This window comes from Lolium rigidum, chromosome 7, assembly GCF_022539505.1.
Source record: "Lolium rigidum isolate FL_2022 chromosome 7, APGP_CSIRO_Lrig_0.1, whole genome shotgun sequence".
Classification (NCBI taxonomy): Eukaryota; Viridiplantae; Streptophyta; class Magnoliopsida; order Poales; family Poaceae; genus Lolium; species Lolium rigidum.
Genome location: NC_061514.1, coordinates 116,771,373 through 116,788,457, shown reverse-complemented (window position 1 = coordinate 116,788,457; position 17,085 = coordinate 116,771,373). Strand labels below are relative to the sequence as shown.

The 17,085-nt window shown below is 47.1% G+C and overlaps 1 protein-coding gene across 4 annotated transcripts; it reads left to right on the top strand.

The window, feature by feature from the left end:
* Nucleotides 1-8,799: 8,799 nt before the first annotated feature.
* On the top strand, nt 8,800-16,206 carry LOC124678212. 4 transcript variants are annotated; one of them, XR_006994373.1, is made up of 5 exons: nt 8,800-9,153; nt 9,241-9,303; nt 10,386-10,439; nt 13,003-13,082; nt 15,994-16,206. XR_006994373.1 is itself a non-coding variant. In XM_047214131.1 (5 exons), exons 1-4 carry the CDS (start codon nt 8,811-8,813, stop codon nt 13,063-13,065), a joined length of 324 nt encoding a protein of 107 aa, XP_047070087.1. In that variant the 5' UTR covers nt 8,800-8,810; the 3' UTR covers nt 13,066-13,082; nt 15,994-16,206. The 4 variants fall into 4 exon arrangements, 2 of the variants coding, with proteins under 2 accessions (XP_047070087.1, XP_047070086.1); XM_047214131.1 differs by having other exon boundaries at nt 8,800-8,954; XM_047214130.1 differs by having other exon boundaries at nt 8,800-8,954; nt 10,386-10,466.
* Nucleotides 16,207-17,085: the final 879 nt, after the last annotated feature.

Below are 17,085 nucleotides of genomic sequence, written 5' to 3'. Positions count from 1 at the left end.
ATCTTGTGGCTGGATTTGGGTACTTCCATTCTTTGATTGTTGCGATGGCGTCGTGTGTGTGATGCCACATACTTTGTGTCATCTGGTCCGATCTGCATGCTTCTACGGTAGAACCGTAGAAGGAACATGAGGATCGATCACGTTGGTCAAGTTCGTTCATTTGTTTTTTCGTTGATTCGTCCTCGACAGATCTCGCGTTCTTTGTACATTGTGGCGGACTGGCGGTTTGCTATCATATTTTCATATAGTGGCAACCGAAAACTGAAACTGGTTCTTTATTTTTCGACTACGTGTATCCGTGCTACCATTAAATTATGTTGTTGTTGCAGAGACTAAATGCAATTGATTTCTTCGCGATATTAATATAGCCTTTATTGAAAAAAAAAATATATAAAACATGATGAAGGTCATGTGCAGTTGGGTAAGGTTGTTCTGCGCTGTCAGGTTGTGCAGTGGCAACCGGAAACTGAAACTGGTTCGTCTTTTTTTGACTATGTGTTCCGTGCTACCATTAGGCTATGTTGTTATTGCAGAGACTAAATGCAATTGGTTTCTTCGCGATATTAATATAACCTTTATTAAAAAATAAACATAAAACATGATGAAGGTCCTGTGCAGTTGGGTAAGGTTGTGCTGCGCTGCCAGGTTGTGCGGCTCGAGTGCGATCGGTAGTATATATGGTGGCGTTGACGGTTTGCGCTGGATTTCAGACGATGACCCTAGAAGTTTGAGAGTGTTGAGTGCTAACGATTTGAATCTTCTGTGATAAGAGGTTTAATTAAGTGATATCCTAAACCCTAGGTTTAGAATCCATTTAGAAGTTGGTGAAGTGAAACCTATCCCAAGTTCTAGTATAATCTTGAAGTATATTTTCTCAGAGGAAGAGGTGTGGAGTATAATCAAAGAGTTGCCGCCTGACCGCGCACCTGGGCCCGATGGTTTTGTGGGCGGCTTCTACCAGCGTGCATGGCCGGTGATCAAGCACGAAGTTATGGCGGCGGTGCTGAAGCTGTACGTTGGAGATGGGCGGAATTTTGGCAGACTTAACCCTGCCCTCATCATTCTGATCCCCAAGCATGCAGATGCGGAGGACGTTGGGGACTATCGCCCTATTAGCCTAGTTCATATCTTCGGGAAACTCTTCTCCAAGCTTATGGAGAATCGGCTGCGCCCTAAGATGGAGATTCTCGTCAGCGCCAATCAGTCAGCATTCATTAAAGGGCGCAACCTGCATGACAACTTCCTGCTTGTTCGACAGATGGCGAGGAAGATCAATGGTAGGAAGGAGGTGGGCACGCTCCTGAAACTCGACATCTCGCGCGCTTTTGACTCGCTATCCTGCTCGTTTCTTATCAAAGTTCTGCGGCAGATGGGGTTCCTAGAGATTTGGCTTGCTTGGATCGCGGTTTCCTTGAGAACCGCCAGCACCAAGGTTCTTGTCAACAGAATCCCAGGGGAGACAATCGCTGATGGCGTGTATTTCACACGTTCGTTGGGCAACCCCAAGAGGAAGGTATGATGCGCACAGCAGCAAGTTTTCCCTCAGAAAGAAACCAAGGTTTATCGAACCAGGAGGAGCCAAGAAGCACGTTGAAGGTTGATGGCGGCGGGATGTAGTGCGGCGCAACACCGGAGATTCCGGCGCCAACGTGGAACCTGCACAACACAACCAAAGTACTTTGCCCCAACGAAACGAGTGAGGTTGTCAATCTCACCGGCTTGCTGTAACAAAGGATTAACCGTATTGTGTGCAAGATGATTGTTTGCAGAGAAAACAATGAAACAAGTATTACAGACAGATTTGTATTTCAAGTATTAAAGAATGGACCGGGGTCCACAGTTCACTAGAGGTGTCTCTCCCATAAGATAAAAGCATGTTGGGTGAACAAATTACAGTCGGGCAATTGACAAATAGAGAGGGCATAACAATGCACATACATGACATGATAAGTATAGTGAGATTTAATTGGGCATTACGACAAAGTACATAGACCGCCATCCAACCGCATCTATGCCTAAAAAGTCCACCTTCAGGGTTATCATCCGAACCCCTCCAGTATTAAGTTGCTAACAACAGTACAATTGCATTAAGTATGGTGCGTAATGTAATCAACAACTACATCCTCGGACATAGCGCCAATGTTTTATCCCTAGTGGCAACAAGCACAACACAACCTTAGAACTTTACATCACTCGTCCTGTGTGTCAATGCAGGCATGAACCCACTATCGAGCATAAGTACTACCTCTTGGAGTTAAAAGTAAAAACTTGGCCGGAGCCTCTACTAGAAACGGAGAGCATGCAAGATCATAAACAACACATATGTAATAACTTGATAATTAACATGACATGGTATTCTCTATCCATCGGATCCCGACAAACACAACATATAGAATTACGGATAGATGATCTTGATCATGTTAGGCAGCTCACAAGATCCAACAATGAAGCACAATGAGGAGAAGACAACCATCTAGCTACTGCTATGGACCCATAGTCCAGGGGTGAACTACTCACTCATCACTCCGGAGGCGACCATGGCGGTGTAGAGTCCTCCGGGAGATGAATCCCCTCTCCGGCGGGGTGCCGGAGGCGATCTCCTGGATCCCCCGAGATGGGATCGGCGGCGGCGGCGTCTCGCAAGGTTTTCCGTATCGTGGCTCTCGGTGCTCGGGGGTTTCGTCACGGAGACTTTTTATAGGCGGAAGGGCAGGTCAAGAGGCGGCACGGGGCCCCACACCACGGGGCCGCGCGGCCAAGGGGGCCGCGCCGCCTATAGTGTGGCCCCTCCGTGGCCCCTCTTCGTCTCTCCTTCGGACTTCCGGAAGCTTCGTGAGAAAATAGGCCCCTGGGCTTTGATTTCGTCCAATTCCGAGAATATTTCCTTACTAGGATTTCGAAACCAAAAACAGCGTAGAAAAGCAAGCGGCACTTCGGCATCTTGTTAATAGGTTAGTTCCAGAAAATGCACGAATATGACATAAAGTGTGCATAAAACATGTAGGTATCATCAATAATATGGCATAGAACATAAGAAATTATCGATACGTCGGATACGTATCAATCGCCCACGCCCAGGGGCTTGAGGCAGGGTGACCCGCTATCTCCCCAACTCTTCGTGATGGCTATGGAGGTGGTCACGATCCTTGTCTGCAGAGCTACGGAGGCTGGGTTGCTTTCGCCGATCGAAAACTGCACCAACATACAACGCATGTCCATTCACGCTGACGATGTGGTAATCTTTACCAAACCCACGGTCACTGATTTGGTGGCCATTCGAGAGCTACTGCAGCTATTTGGACAGGCTTCTGGGCTACATGTGAACTAACGCAAAACCTCCGCAACCTTGATTAGAGGCGGAGAGCAGCACAAGGAGCTGATTGAGGAGTTGTTACAATGCCCCATCAAGGACTTCCCCATTAGGTACTTGGGGCTTCAGCTGGCGCTCAGGCCGTTGACGAAAGCCCAATGGCATGGGCCGTACGCATAGTCCCTGCCTGGCATAAGGGGTTTATCGCCAAACCCGGGAGGCTGACGATAGTCAGGGCAGTGATGGCGGCCCGTCCCATTCATCACCTTATGGTGGCGGAAGCGCCAATTTGGTTGCTAGAGGAGATCGATAGGAGCCTGCGAGGTTTCTTCTAGGCCGCCAAAGATAGGGCCACTGGTGGCCAATGCTTGGTGGCGTGGAACCGAGTCTGCAAGCCCTTCGAGTATGGCGGTCTGGGTCAAGTGCCTCAGAACTCAGGGGTTGGCACTTCGTGTCCGGTGGGAATGGCTTAGGAGAACAGAGGAGAACCGACCGTGGCATGGCCTGCCGATGGATAAGGATAGTGAGGCCCGTCAGGTGTTCGACAGCCTTGTCGGCATCTCTGTTGGCGAGGGCAGCAAAGTCCTTTTTTGGCGAGATAGATGGATCGATGGGCGTGCTGCTGAGGACTTTGCCCCTGGTTTGTCGCTAACTGTCAGCACTAGGGCCAAAAACTCAAGGACGGTGGCCCAAGCCCTTGTGGAGAATCGGTGGCTGTTGGATATCCCTGGAACTTTGGCGACCAGGGGGCTAGAGAAGTGATCGCGTTGTGGCTCGCGGTTAACACCATTCAGCGCGACGGGAACGCCCCTAATGTCTTCTCCTGGCCATGGTCCAGCTCAGGGAGGTATAGCGCTAAGTCCACATATAGCATGCTCATGCATGGGAGCGAGAGGTCCTAGCTCGGGGAGGCAATATGGAGAAGTAAGGCCACGCCAAAGATCAAGAGGAACACTTCTCCTTGACAAGAAGGCCAGAGAGACTGATGGAAAATTTCATAGATGCTCTATCGTTTTGTGATCTCCATGACATTGGCTTCACGGGATCTCGCTGGACCTTCGACAACAAACACAAGGGGGACCGCAATGTCCGGGTCCGTCTTGATAGAGTGGTGGCCACACCTGCTTGGTCGACCTTTTTCCCGCAGTTTCGCCTCCGACATTTGTCATCGTCGCGATCAGATCATTGTCCTTTGTTACTGGAGGCGGAACAGGCCAGTGGCTGCCGGTCGGGCTCGTTCATTCGCCGATATGAGATCGCGTGGGAGCGTGAACCTTCACTCCCTGCTGCGGTGGAAGAGGCATGGTCACGGCGAGTACCGTGCAGCGACCTGGGTTCTATCCAGGACGCACTCCGGGATATGATGAGTAGCCTCTACGCTTGGAAGAATATTCATTTTAAATCGGTTCCAAAGGAGATGCAGTGGAGGCGAGATAGACTAGACGAACTTCAACAGAAATCTGATATGGCAAGCTTGGAGGAAAAACAAGTGCTGCTAAGGGAGATGGATTAATTTTTATATCGAGAAGAAATCCTCTGGATGCAGCGATCTCGCGTGGCCTGGCTACGAGAGGGAGACCGTACCACAAAAAAATTCATAGAAAGGCATCATGGCGCCATAAAAAGAACAAAGTGAGGAAACTAAAACGGAGTGATGGCACTTGGACTATGGACTCGGCTGAGATGGATAACATGTCTCGAGATTTCTTTGAGGGGATGTTTACAAGGGAGGAGAATTTAGACCCTGCTATCATTAGTGATATGCTCCATGAGTGTGTTGATGAGGCCATGAATGAGAAGTTGTGTGCTCCGTTTACAGAAAAGGAGATTGCTGATGCTCTTTTCCAAATTGGGCCGTTGAAGGCCCCGAGACCAGATGGTTTTCCAGCGAGGTTTATGCAAAGGAACTGGGAGTTTATGCGCCATGATGTGACACTAGCAGCTTCTATAAGAATGGCATTATGCCAGAGGGGGTAAATGACACGGCTATTATTCTTATCCCAAAGAAGAGTGATCCGGAGTCGTTGAAGGACTTTAGGCCCATCAGTCTTTGTAATGTGATCTATAAGGTGGTGTCTAAATGCATGGTAAACAGACTACGTCCTATTCTGCAGGCTCGCCTACTCAGAGTGTGTTTATCCCAGGGAGGTTAATTACTAATAATGCTCTGGTTGCCTTTGAGTGTTTACATTCAATTCAATAGGGGTCTGCTGCAAGGTCGAAATTTTGTGCGTACAAGTTGGATACGGCTAAGGCTTATGACCGTGTTGACTGGAGATTCTTGGAAGGAGTTCTTGCGAAATTGGGCTTTCATCACAAATGGGTTCAGTGGGTTATGGCTTGTGTTACCACTGTTCGCTACTCTGTTCGCTTTAATGGGCAGCTATTGGACTCCTTTACTCCATCACGCGGGCTTCGCCAAGGTGATCCCTTGTCACCATATTTGTTTCTCTTTGTTGCTGATGGCCTCTCTTGTCTAATTAGGAGGAAAATCGAGGAGGGAGCTTTAAAGGACCTGGTTATATGTAGAAGAGCACCTGGTATCTCGCACCTTCTCTTCGCTGATGATTGCCTCATGTTTTTTGAGGGGTCGGTTGAGCAGGCTATGGTGGTTAAAAGTATCCTTGATGACTATGAAAGATGCACTGGACAATTGGTTAGTCTCAGTAAGTGCTCCATTCTTTTTGGAGAGAAATGTTCTGCGGATGTGCAAGCCAGTATAAAAGGAATTCTTAAATATGAGACTACATGTTTTGAAGAGAAATACCTGGGGCTCCCTATCCCGGAGGGGTGTCTAAAGGGGGGCAAGTTTCAGCCGCTAAAGGAGCATTTTAAGAAGAAAGCTACAGATTGGGCTGAGAAATATATGTCATGTGCTGCTAAGGAGATCTGATCAAGTCGGTCCTCCAATCCCTCCCCACATATGCAATGGGAATCTTTAAATTCCCGGTTGGTCCGTTGGAAGATCTCACTAAAATTGTCTGGGACTTCTGGTGGGGTGACGAGGAGAATAGAAGAAGAATGCATTGGATAGCTTGGGACAGACTGGCGCGCCCAAAATACCAAGGGGGAGTTGGCTTTCAAGATTTAAAGTTTTCAATCAAGCTCTTCTGGCACGCCAAGCATGGAGACTTATACAATTTCCTGATAGCCTGTGTGCGCGGCTACTTAAGGCTCGCTATTATCCGTCAGGCAATCTCCTTGATACGGCTTTTATTCAAAATTCTTCAACCACATGGCAAGGTATTATTTATGGTCTAGAGCTGCTAAAAAAGGTGTTGTTTGGAGAATTGGCACTGGTTCTAGTGTGCGTATTTTTAGACACAATTGGCTGCCACGGGTTGATGACCCAAGGGTGGCTGTGAAGCGGCGCACTAATAGGAGGCGATGGGTTTCTGAATTGATCAACCAGGACACGCGTTCATGGGATGAGTGGATGATAAGGGAAATATGCTATGCCCATGACGCTGATATTATTTTATCTATCAAGCTTCCGTCAACACCGTGCGAGGATTTTGTGGCTTGGATCCCTGAGAAGAATGGCATGTTTACGGTTTGCTCAGCATACCGTCTCGGTTTAGAGCCTGGCCTTGCTGCTATGAGCCCGGGACAATCAAGCTCTAATCCTAATGGGGACATAAGAATTTGGGACTTGGTGTGGAAAGCAAGAGTACCTCCAAAACTGAGAGTTTTCGCGTGGAAGGCTGCTACAGAAACTTTAGCTGTCAAAGTGGCGGTCCATCGACGTATATCGACAGTGCTGCCTACCTGCACTATATGCGGCTGCGGAGCTGAGAGTGTTCATCATGCCCTGGTTACTTGTACGCTTGCTCATGCGCTGAGAGAGGGCACGAGGGCACATTGGGACTTGCCGCCGGAGGAAGAGTTTGGCTTATCTGGTAAGGAGTGGATTCTGAATCTCCTTCTTCATTCCCGGGCAACACAGAGGGATCAAGTCATTTTCCTTCTATGGCGTGTTTGGCACCATCGAAATAATGTGATACATGGTGACGGGAAGGCGTCTATTGCAGCATCGATCTCATACCTCCGTAGTTATCTTGAGTCCTATCGAGATTGCACTGGTCCAGCTCCGGATCCAAAGGGTAAAACCCCTCTACCTATATCGCATGTGGCTTCACATGCGCCCAAAACCCCTGCCATCTCTCGGTGGTCTCCGCCGCAGACGGGTGAGCTCAAGGTGAACGTCGATGCTGATTGGGATGAAGGGGCAAAATCAGCTGGTCTGGGAGTGTTAATCCGTGACTACCATGGTCAGGTGATTCAATCATCCTGGCTCCATATTCCTAGCTGTTCCAGCCCTGAAGAGGCGGAAGCTCTGGCATGCCTGGAGGGCCTTAAAACCATTCAACTACATTATTGTGAAAGGGCAGTGCTAGAGAGTGTCTGTTTGCGTGTGGTGCAAGCGCTGACAAGTGATGAGCGAAACATATTGCATTTCTGGAGTATCATCCTGGAGGCTAAGGGGCTGTTGCGGGCTTTTGATCATATCTCTGTTAGAAAGGTTGCTCGGGAGTGTAATGGTATTTCTCATAGCTTAGCGCAGCTAGGGAGAGGTCGCTCTAGAGGCTCTCTTAGTGGATCTGTCCCAACGGATGTGTTGGCTGCTCTCCAAAACGATTGTAAGAACGCTTTGTAATGTTGTTGCAGCAGGTTTCTTACGCACTCTATTCCTTACCAGGGTACCTAAGAGGACTGAAAGATTTTTAATGAGACAGTCTGTTTGCTAATATACGTGATTCTTACTTCAAAAAAAGATCAGCAGCGAGTTCAAAATTTGGGCGCGCGCTGGTCTCAAAGGGGCATGCTAAATTGGCGAGATGTAGTCCCCGTTTCTTTTGTACGGCTAAAACCTTTAGCATGTAACATGTTGTCTTCTCTTAATTAAAAGAATTGAAAAAAAAAGAATGCAGCGCTGCTGCTTTTAACAACAAAAAAAAACCTGCGCAAAAAACCTGCGCAAATTGATCTGTAAAAAAAATCCACACAAGGTGCCCGTTCCGTCGAGTTTCAGGTGTCATGATGAATCTCTTTTAAACATTTGGGCACCTAAGGGCCTCAATCCAGGCCACCTGAATCTGGGCCGTCCGTTTCTGTGGACGTGGCGCGTTGTGAGCCGTCCAACCTTCCGATCGAGCCATCCTGGCCGTCGGACCGGTCTCTGGGTACTGCTCATGTGGTCCGAACCGTCCAAACCTCGCGAATCCTTTTCACCGGCCGTGCCCTGCCCGCCCACGCGCTGACAAGTAGGGCCTGCTTTTTCCGGGGCCCGGCTGTCAGCTGCTGGGTGTACGTTTGCGCCCGTCGACGTCTTTGCGCACCGCTTCGCGGTGGCTCCGCCTGTAATTACGCACGCCCGCCGGGGGCACTTTCGTCATTTCCTTCTCCAGTTGCTGCGGGAGAGCCGGACGCAAGCGGTGCGTGGCGGACGTGGCGGAGTCTCCTTCCTCGACGGGTACAGGCCGGGATGGGCTCGCCGGCGATGGAGGGCCCCCCTCCTCCTCCGCGGAGAGAGAGCGGACATGCCCCGCGCTGTCAATCTTCTCTTCGGTTGGGGCTAGCCTCGGGATTTCGCGTCCTCTGGCGCGCGTGGTGCCCGACGTGCTGCCCCCTGCTTCGTCGTCGGGTACGGTTCTACAGCCGGCGACGTGTTTCCGGTGCCCCTGGGGGCTCCTTCTTATCCGACGCTGCCTCTCTCCTTGCTTTTCCCCCACCCACTCCCGCCGCGCGCCTCCTCTTCTTGTTCTTCTTCTCTTCCTCTCCAGATCTCGTCTCGGTTGACCTTGCGATAGCCATGGCCTTCGTTCGTGCCGCTGCTGGTTGAGGTGAGCGGGCTGTAGGCTGCTCTCGTCGGCAGGCTGCTGAGTCTGGGCACCAGCTAATCTCTTGCTTGTTCGTTCTTGTTCTTGCAGGGATCTTCAGCACCGATTGATTGTTCTTGGAAGGTACTGGCGTCGTCCCGTGCTTTCTACAAGGTGAATATTACTTTCCCATGGTAGACCTACTGTTGTTCTTGTTCTCATGTTAGTTCTTCTTAGATTTAAATGCTAGATCTGTCCTGCTGCTCAACTCATGGGACTTACTATTCGTCTTGCTGAGTATGGATCCCTGCTATGTATGTTTGGTGCCTTTCAGGTGGTTAATTTCGATCTAGCTTATGCTAGATGCTGTAGATCTAGGTTGTTTAGGGTTTAGATATCATAGTTAGGTTTTAAACTGGCATTTGATAACTTAATTTGCTTCCCTGACAGATATAACTGCATGATTGATTGCATATTTTGTTTCATCATATCATTTTTCGGTCTGGTTTTTTTCTCAGTGATCTCTAGATAAGAAAAGAAGACTTAAACATGGTCACTGATATGTGTATTTCGGTCTCCTATGAACTATTCAATTTTTTGGAGAGATGTTTATGTGTAACAGTGTGATTCAGCGCAATGTGAAATGCCAACATCTTTCAATTACTTCTCTATATAATTTAACTTCTTTTCAGTTTTCGTGTAAACAAAAGGCCTTAACAGAGAACCAATTTAATTTACTACTTTGCATCACTAAGCATGGCCAGTTGACCACGCTCAACAAACATGGATTTTACATGAACTCACCAAACAAACGATAATTTGACAGTACAGAGGACCAAACCACGAAATGTAAAAAAATACAGAAACACATCTGACAGGGAGAGAAGTTAGCAAGAATGCTGACGAGCTTAACATTATCCTTGCTTTCCAGTTTCAGTAGTATCAAACAAGACTTGCCAAAACACGATCAATTCATGATCGATTGGAAAATGGAAAATGCGCCTGTTGTAAATATAGCAGAAACATCAGTGCATTTTTTGGATCCCTTTTGGTGCTCCCAATCCGATCCTTTACTTTTATTGCTATTGTTGGCTTAAATTCTGTAGATCTAGCTGTTGTGCCTGTTGTATTGCTGAATTGTTGGTTCTGTATCTAGGTGTTGTGCCTCTTGTAAATACACCACAAACGTCGATGCATTTTTTAGATATGTTTTGCTGCTCCTAATATGATCCATCGCTTCTATTGATGTGCTCTAGCTGGTGCTGGTGTTGGTGCTGGGTTGGCTTCCTCTGAGGATTTGTGCGCTCGTGGTATGCTCTGCGCCTCGGCTTACTCAGGTATAGTTAGCTCTGCCTTTAGTGGGTACAGTTCGCTTTACCTTGCCGTTCGATTGGTTGGTTCTACCTCGTGCAAGTGTTGGTTTGTGTCCGGATAGGCTTGTGTATTGTTAGCATTTCTTAATATCGCATGTGCTCATGTTGCAATAAGCAGGCTCTGTGGTCGAATAAGTGTTATTTTTCCGTTCTGTGAGTTAAATCCTTGCATTATTGTTGTTGGTTTCATGGGTGATGCTGCTTTCATTTTCATATTACCTCTTTGCCCTGGTTCTGTAGGGTATTTTGTATGTTCATGACTGCTGTACAGGATGCCTCGTGATCCTCGGCCTCGTAATCCTCGGCCATCTAGGCCACGGGCTACGCGTCTGCCTGCTGTCCCTGGAACTGCTGTTCCTCGTCCTGCTCGGGCTCGACGTCCCCGACCGTTGTCTAGGACACAGGATCCTCCTGTGCCTACTGGTCCTGTGCCTTGCGATCCTGGACCGTCTGCTCCTGTAGATTGGTCTAAGTATAAGAGAAAGAGTAGGGCTCCTTTTCTTTCTTGTCTTCTGCCTCCCCCCTCCCTCCTGTGTCTCCCAGTGAGATTTCTTATGTTGTTTCATGTGTTTGGTTGGATAGGGGATGGTTTTCACCCAAATGTGGATCCCTCTATTCAGGCCAGAAACCGTAGGATCCGTAGGAAGACCATTGATCTTCAGCGTCATAAATTCCGAGGTGCCATCCCGCTGTAATATTTGTCTGCTTCGTTGTTTGGTTCTCTGTACCATGTTGATGTTTGTTGTGTCCTATTTTTTGCGATGTACATAGAGCATGTAGTGACAGGCCCCCTCCCGACTGATTGGACAGGATTTCCTGCCGAATTTGCCGAGTCTCTGAAAGGTAGGTTGTGCTGTTGTCGTGGTTTTCCTTGCGTTTTATGTTCGCAGGGATCTTACCTTTTTCTTCGCCTCAGCGAACTATGCAGGTAGATCATACCATGGCTCTCCTGAATACCGGTGCCCGCACTGCAAGGCTGTTTTTTAGTTTCAGGAGAGCATTCCAAGTGCTTCTTCCTGGAAAGAAAATAGCATTGTTTACAACCTCTGTTGTAAAGGTGGAAAAGTTTTCATAGACCCGTTCAAAGAGCCCCCGCCTTTATTGAGTCGTTTGTTAAATTTTGATGGCGATCGTGCTTCCAAGCTTTTCCTGAGGAAAATTCGACAGTACAACTGTTTGTTTGCTTTTACATCCATGGGTGCTAATGTAGATCGGTCGCTAAAATCGAAGAAGGGTCCTGATTATTTTAAGATCTCTGGTCAAACGCATCATCGCTTGGGGTCTCTTCTGCCTGCCAAAGATGATTCCGTGCCACCTAAATACGACTCTCCTAAGTATGCTGAGTTGTATATTTATGACACATCAAATGAAGTGGACAATTGAATTCATGCCTTACATCCGGATGACAGTTCCGATAGTGGTCTAGACAAAGATGTGGTTGCTGCTTTAATAGATATGCTTAATGAACACAATCCTTTGGTTCAGCAATTTCGGCCAGGCGAGAGAGCGTCTTAAAGGAAAAGAGGTAGAGAAGGTTTCTATTAGACTTATTGCTCCTAAAAAAGGCGATGGTCCGCAGTTTAGCCTGCCTTCAACGAATGAGTTAGCTGCTTTGGTTGTTGGTGATTTTACTCCTGAGTCATCATGCCGAGATATTGTTATACATGATACTGCGGATAGGTTGCAGCAGGTTTCGTTTTTGCATCCAGCTTTCATGTCTTTGCAGTATCCGCTTTTATTTCCGTACGCTGAGAGGGGTTTCCAGCTTGATATTCCTTATAGAGATGCCGGTGATAGAACTCGGGTTACAATGACTATGCAGGACTACTATTGTTACCTCTGTCATTATCGCCCGGACCAACCGAATCCATATTTATGCTATGCCCTTCTTTCTTCCCAAGCTGTTGTTGATGCCCGGGCATGCATTGATGAAAATCGGCTTTGGTACATACTTAAGCATCAGGATGATTTTAGATCCGAAAGTTTAGAAGGTATTACGGATTCGGTTGATGCGGGTAACAGCAGTGGGGCGGCCGTAGGTAAAAAAACTATTTTGCCTTCTAGCCATACCGGAGGTAAACGGTATTTCATGGAACACTTTCAGGATGGCCTTGCGATTTGCCGGGTCTATGGTGCGCCTACTTTGTTTGAGACCTTTACCTGCAACCCAAAATGGCCTGAGATTGCAGAGGTGTTGCTGCTGGAGCCTGGCCAGAAACCTCATGATAGGGCTGATATTATTGTAAGGGTATATAACATGAAGCTAGAGGAGCATTTAGCTGATGTTAAAGCAGGCCTTGTTTACGGACCTATCCATGCTGGTACTGTTCGTCCTGCTGTTGAATTGTTGTTCCTCTTTCGCTTGTCCTTCTGTATTCTAGGCCAGGGTTGCTATTGTTTATATTCTTCTTTCACCTGCTCTTGCGCATGATTTTTTACCCTGCCTTTTGCTCTCTTGATATTTTTTTGTTTCTCTGTACTAACCTGTTGTTCTTTACAGTTCTTCATACAGTCGAGTTTCAGAAGAGAGGGCTGCCGCATGCTCACATCCTCATCTGGTTAAAAGGAGACAAACGAGAGGTTAGTGCTGAAACAATTGACACGATTAACGGTTTTATATGTGCTGAGATACCAGATCCTATTCTTGATCCTCTAGGTTATGTGCTTGTGTCTGAGTTCATGATGCATGGTCCTTGTGGTGAACTAAATGATAAGTGTGTGTGTATGAAAGAAAATACTTGTTCTAAGCATTTTCCAAAGGAGTTTCGGGAAGAGACTGTTATAGACGAGCATGGGTTTGCTTTATATAGACGGTGTCGTGATGGTCGTACTGTCTATAAGAATGGGCATTATCTTGATAATAGATGGGTAGTCCCGTATAACATGGCAATGCTAAAAAAATACCAGGCCCATCTTAATGTTGAGTGGTGTAATAAGACACAGGTCATGAAGTATTTATTCAAATATGTGACCAAAGGTCCAGATTTTTCGAATGTTTACTTGCAAAGGGCAAAAGCTAACTGTTCAGTTGCTGATGGTAGTGATCCTCCTCTGGTAGATGAAGTGAACGAATATTTGCTAGCTCGGTACATTTGTGAGCAAGATGCTTTTTGGCGAATCTATGGTTATACTTTGCATGGCAAGACCTCGGCTGTTGAGCGCTTAGTTGTGCACCTTCAGAATAAAAATTGGATTAGTTTCAGTGCATCCACTAATCTTTCTAGGCTTGCTGCTTCAGATTTCCTAAAAAAAACAACACTGACTGAGTGGTTTGTGGCAAACCGAGATTACGAGGAAGGTCGGTGCCTGACTTATTGTGACTATCCCACCAAGTTCACTTGGGATGGTGAAAGTCGAAGTTGGCATCCAAGGGGTGGAGGCAAGAAAATAGGCCGTGTGTATTATGTTGGTCCAAACGCTGGTGAGCTTTACTACTTGCGAATGTTGCTTATGATTGTTAAGGGTGCTAGAAGTTTCGCTGATGTTCGCACGTTTCAAGGGACTGTGTATGGTAGTTTTAAGGAGGCGTGTGTTGCTCAGGGACTGTTAGGTGATGACCTTGAGTGGTATCGAGCGTTTGATGAGGCTGTGGTCTGGGGTTTTGGCCATAGGTTACGACATTTGTTTGTAACGATGCTTATACATTGTAGTGTGAAGAACGAAAAGGATTTCTTTTCCAAATACTGGGTTCATCTTGCCGATGACATACAATACCGTATTAGGATCGCTTTGCGGAAAATGGATTACATGGTTCCTGAGGCTGAGCTTAAGGATCTACTACTTGATGAGTTGTCTAGCCTATTTGTTAAGTATGGGTCTTCGATTGCTAATTTTAATTTGCCTGGAAAAACGTCTTTGCACCCCAATAATTATGACAATAGGTTAATACGTGAGGAAATGTCTTACGATGCCGAAAAGCTTTCTGCAGTAGCAGCTACTCTTCTTCTGAAGCTAAATGCTGATCAACGTGTTGCGTATAAAACTATTGTTGACACTGTCTTAGCAGAGAAACCTGGGTTTTATTTTGTTTCTGGTTTTGGTCGTGCAGGAAAAACTTTTCTGTGGAATGCTATTATTGCTTATCTTTACTCTTCTTCTGAAGCTAAATGCTGATCAACGTGTTGCGTATAAAACTATTGTTGACACTGTCTTAGCAGAGAAACCTGGGTTTTATTTTGTTTCTGGTTTTGGTGGTGCAGGAAAAACTTTTCTGTGGAATGCTATTATTGCTTATCTTCGGGGCCAGGGAAAAATTGTGCTTACTGTTGCATCTTCTGGTGTTGCGGCCTTGTTGCTTGCTGGTGGACGAACTGCTCATTCACGCTTTAAGATACCGCTCCATGTTGATAGTAATAGTTTCTGTGATATAAAAAGGGGCACTAACCTAGCAGATCTACTTAAAGAAACCTGTCTTATAATATGGGATGAGGCTCTAATGACAAGTAGAAAATGTTTTGAAGCACTGGACAGGACGTTGCGAGATGTCTTGTCAGGTGATGACCCTTTGCTTGCTGATGTCCCGTTTGGTGGTAAGGTTGTTGTTCTGGGAGGTGATCTTAGACAGATACTTCCGGTGATTGAGGGAGGGTCTAGGCCACAGATTATCGATGCTGCCATAACACAGTCTCCCCTGTGGAAATCTGTTGTACCCTTGGTTTTGTCTATAAACATGCGCTTGTCTGTCCCTGATGCAGACTCTTCCCTGAAGGAAAGCATAGAGGTTTTTAGTAAGTGGGTTCTGGATCTTGGTGATGGAAAATTACCGATGACTAGGAGGGAAGGCGATAGTGAGTTGACTTGGATACAGATACCAGAGGACCTGCTGATTCGTACCGATGATAACAAGATTGCTGCCATAGTTTCATCCACGTATGTTGATTTCCTTGCTAATTACCATCGAATGGAATACCTTCGTGAGCGAGCCATACTAGCACCGACTAACGATTTTGCCTTGGAAGTGAATGATTTTGTGTTGGGCTTGGTACCTCAGCCTCCTCGAGGGTATTTAAGTTGTGATTCGATAGCCAATGGTTCTGATGCTGTCAATGAGGTTGATTTGTTTTGTCCACCTGAAGTTTTGAATGCTATTGCTCTGATCAATTTTCCACAGCATAAGCTTGTTTTGAAGCCTGGTGTTCCTATAATGCTTCTAAGAAACTTGAGTCAGGCAAATGGTCTGTGTAATGGGACACGTCTTGTTGTCAAGGAGCTTGGTCGAACGGCCAGCTGCTTGTAGCTCCGGCTCGCAGAACCAGTGCATGGAATCCCAAGTGATTGCTACGATCTTGAACAGCTGCTCCTTGGCGATGTCCTCATGGTCTTTTCCTCTGTTTGGTTTCTTGCGATTTGCATTCGCATGCTACCATTAGACTGTGCCCTTGCAGAGATGGATGTCAAGATCAGGATCGGTTGATATAGTTGTACACTTCTTCCTTGATTACTGGATGGTTGAAGGGTTCTATTCATGTTTACTCTCTTTTCGTGATTACAGGTGCATGTTTGATGAGGCTATCACCTCGTCCGGCTTGAAGTGAATTGCAGTATCAGCTACCTGTCCATAATATCTAGATGTTCTCATGTGCCTTTTATTCAAGTACTTATGTTTGTTTATCACTATAACTTGCTTGTATTACCGAACAGTTTACTGTTGTACTGGTTAGTTCTTATGCAACCTACTATATGTAAATTGCGTTTTCGCTCTGTGCTTCTGTCGTGTTTCTGTATAAGCCTATTATATGTCTGGGGCTGCTCATCTGCGATTGCTATAATTGTCTTCCCACTGTCGTTTTATGTTATGTGAGCCTGCTACCTTTGCCTAATCAGTGCTGCGGCAGGGTGTCGTTGATACATGTGAGGCTTAGCTTGGATTAGCCAATAGGTTTGCACGTGTTTGCGTCCGCACCCACCGCTTCCTTATTGCTTACAGCATCTCCACTCGCGGCCCCCGAATAGGCGCCGGCACTGCCATATGGGCCGCGACCATCCTCTGTTTGGGGATATTGTTCCCACACCGGCACCTCCATACGACAAATAAAAATTCAAACTTATAATGGCACCTCCATACGACAAATAAAAATTCGAACTTATAATGACGTATTGCAAATGATATTCATACGAAATTCAAACGAAACTTATACATAAGTTACTCGAATTTAAATTAAAAACTAAAAAAACTAGCGGCAACGTGCGTCGAAGGTGTTGAAGTCGAGGTTGTCGCTGGATGTCTTGAAAGACCAGTTGTCGTCGTCCTCCTCCTCCTTTGGCACCGGCGGCTCGAAAGGTCCGGCGAGGTCGACGAAGTTGGTGTCGTGGTCCTCGGCAGACCACACCGCCGCCTGCCGCGGGTCCATTGTCATCTCCGGTAGTCCTTATCGACGGAGCGGCCGGCGATGAAGTTCTGGCCGAGGAACGCCTCTAGGTCGTCGCCGCCACTGAGGGCTACCTGTGCCTCCACCTCCTTCTCCCACCATTGCTTCTTCGCCGATGGAAGTGGTGGCTAGGCCGCGACGTCCTCCTCCTTGACGCAGGCCGAGCGCGGGCGGTCGCCGGCTGCTGAAGATTCGGTGCACGAGCTCCTGGACGC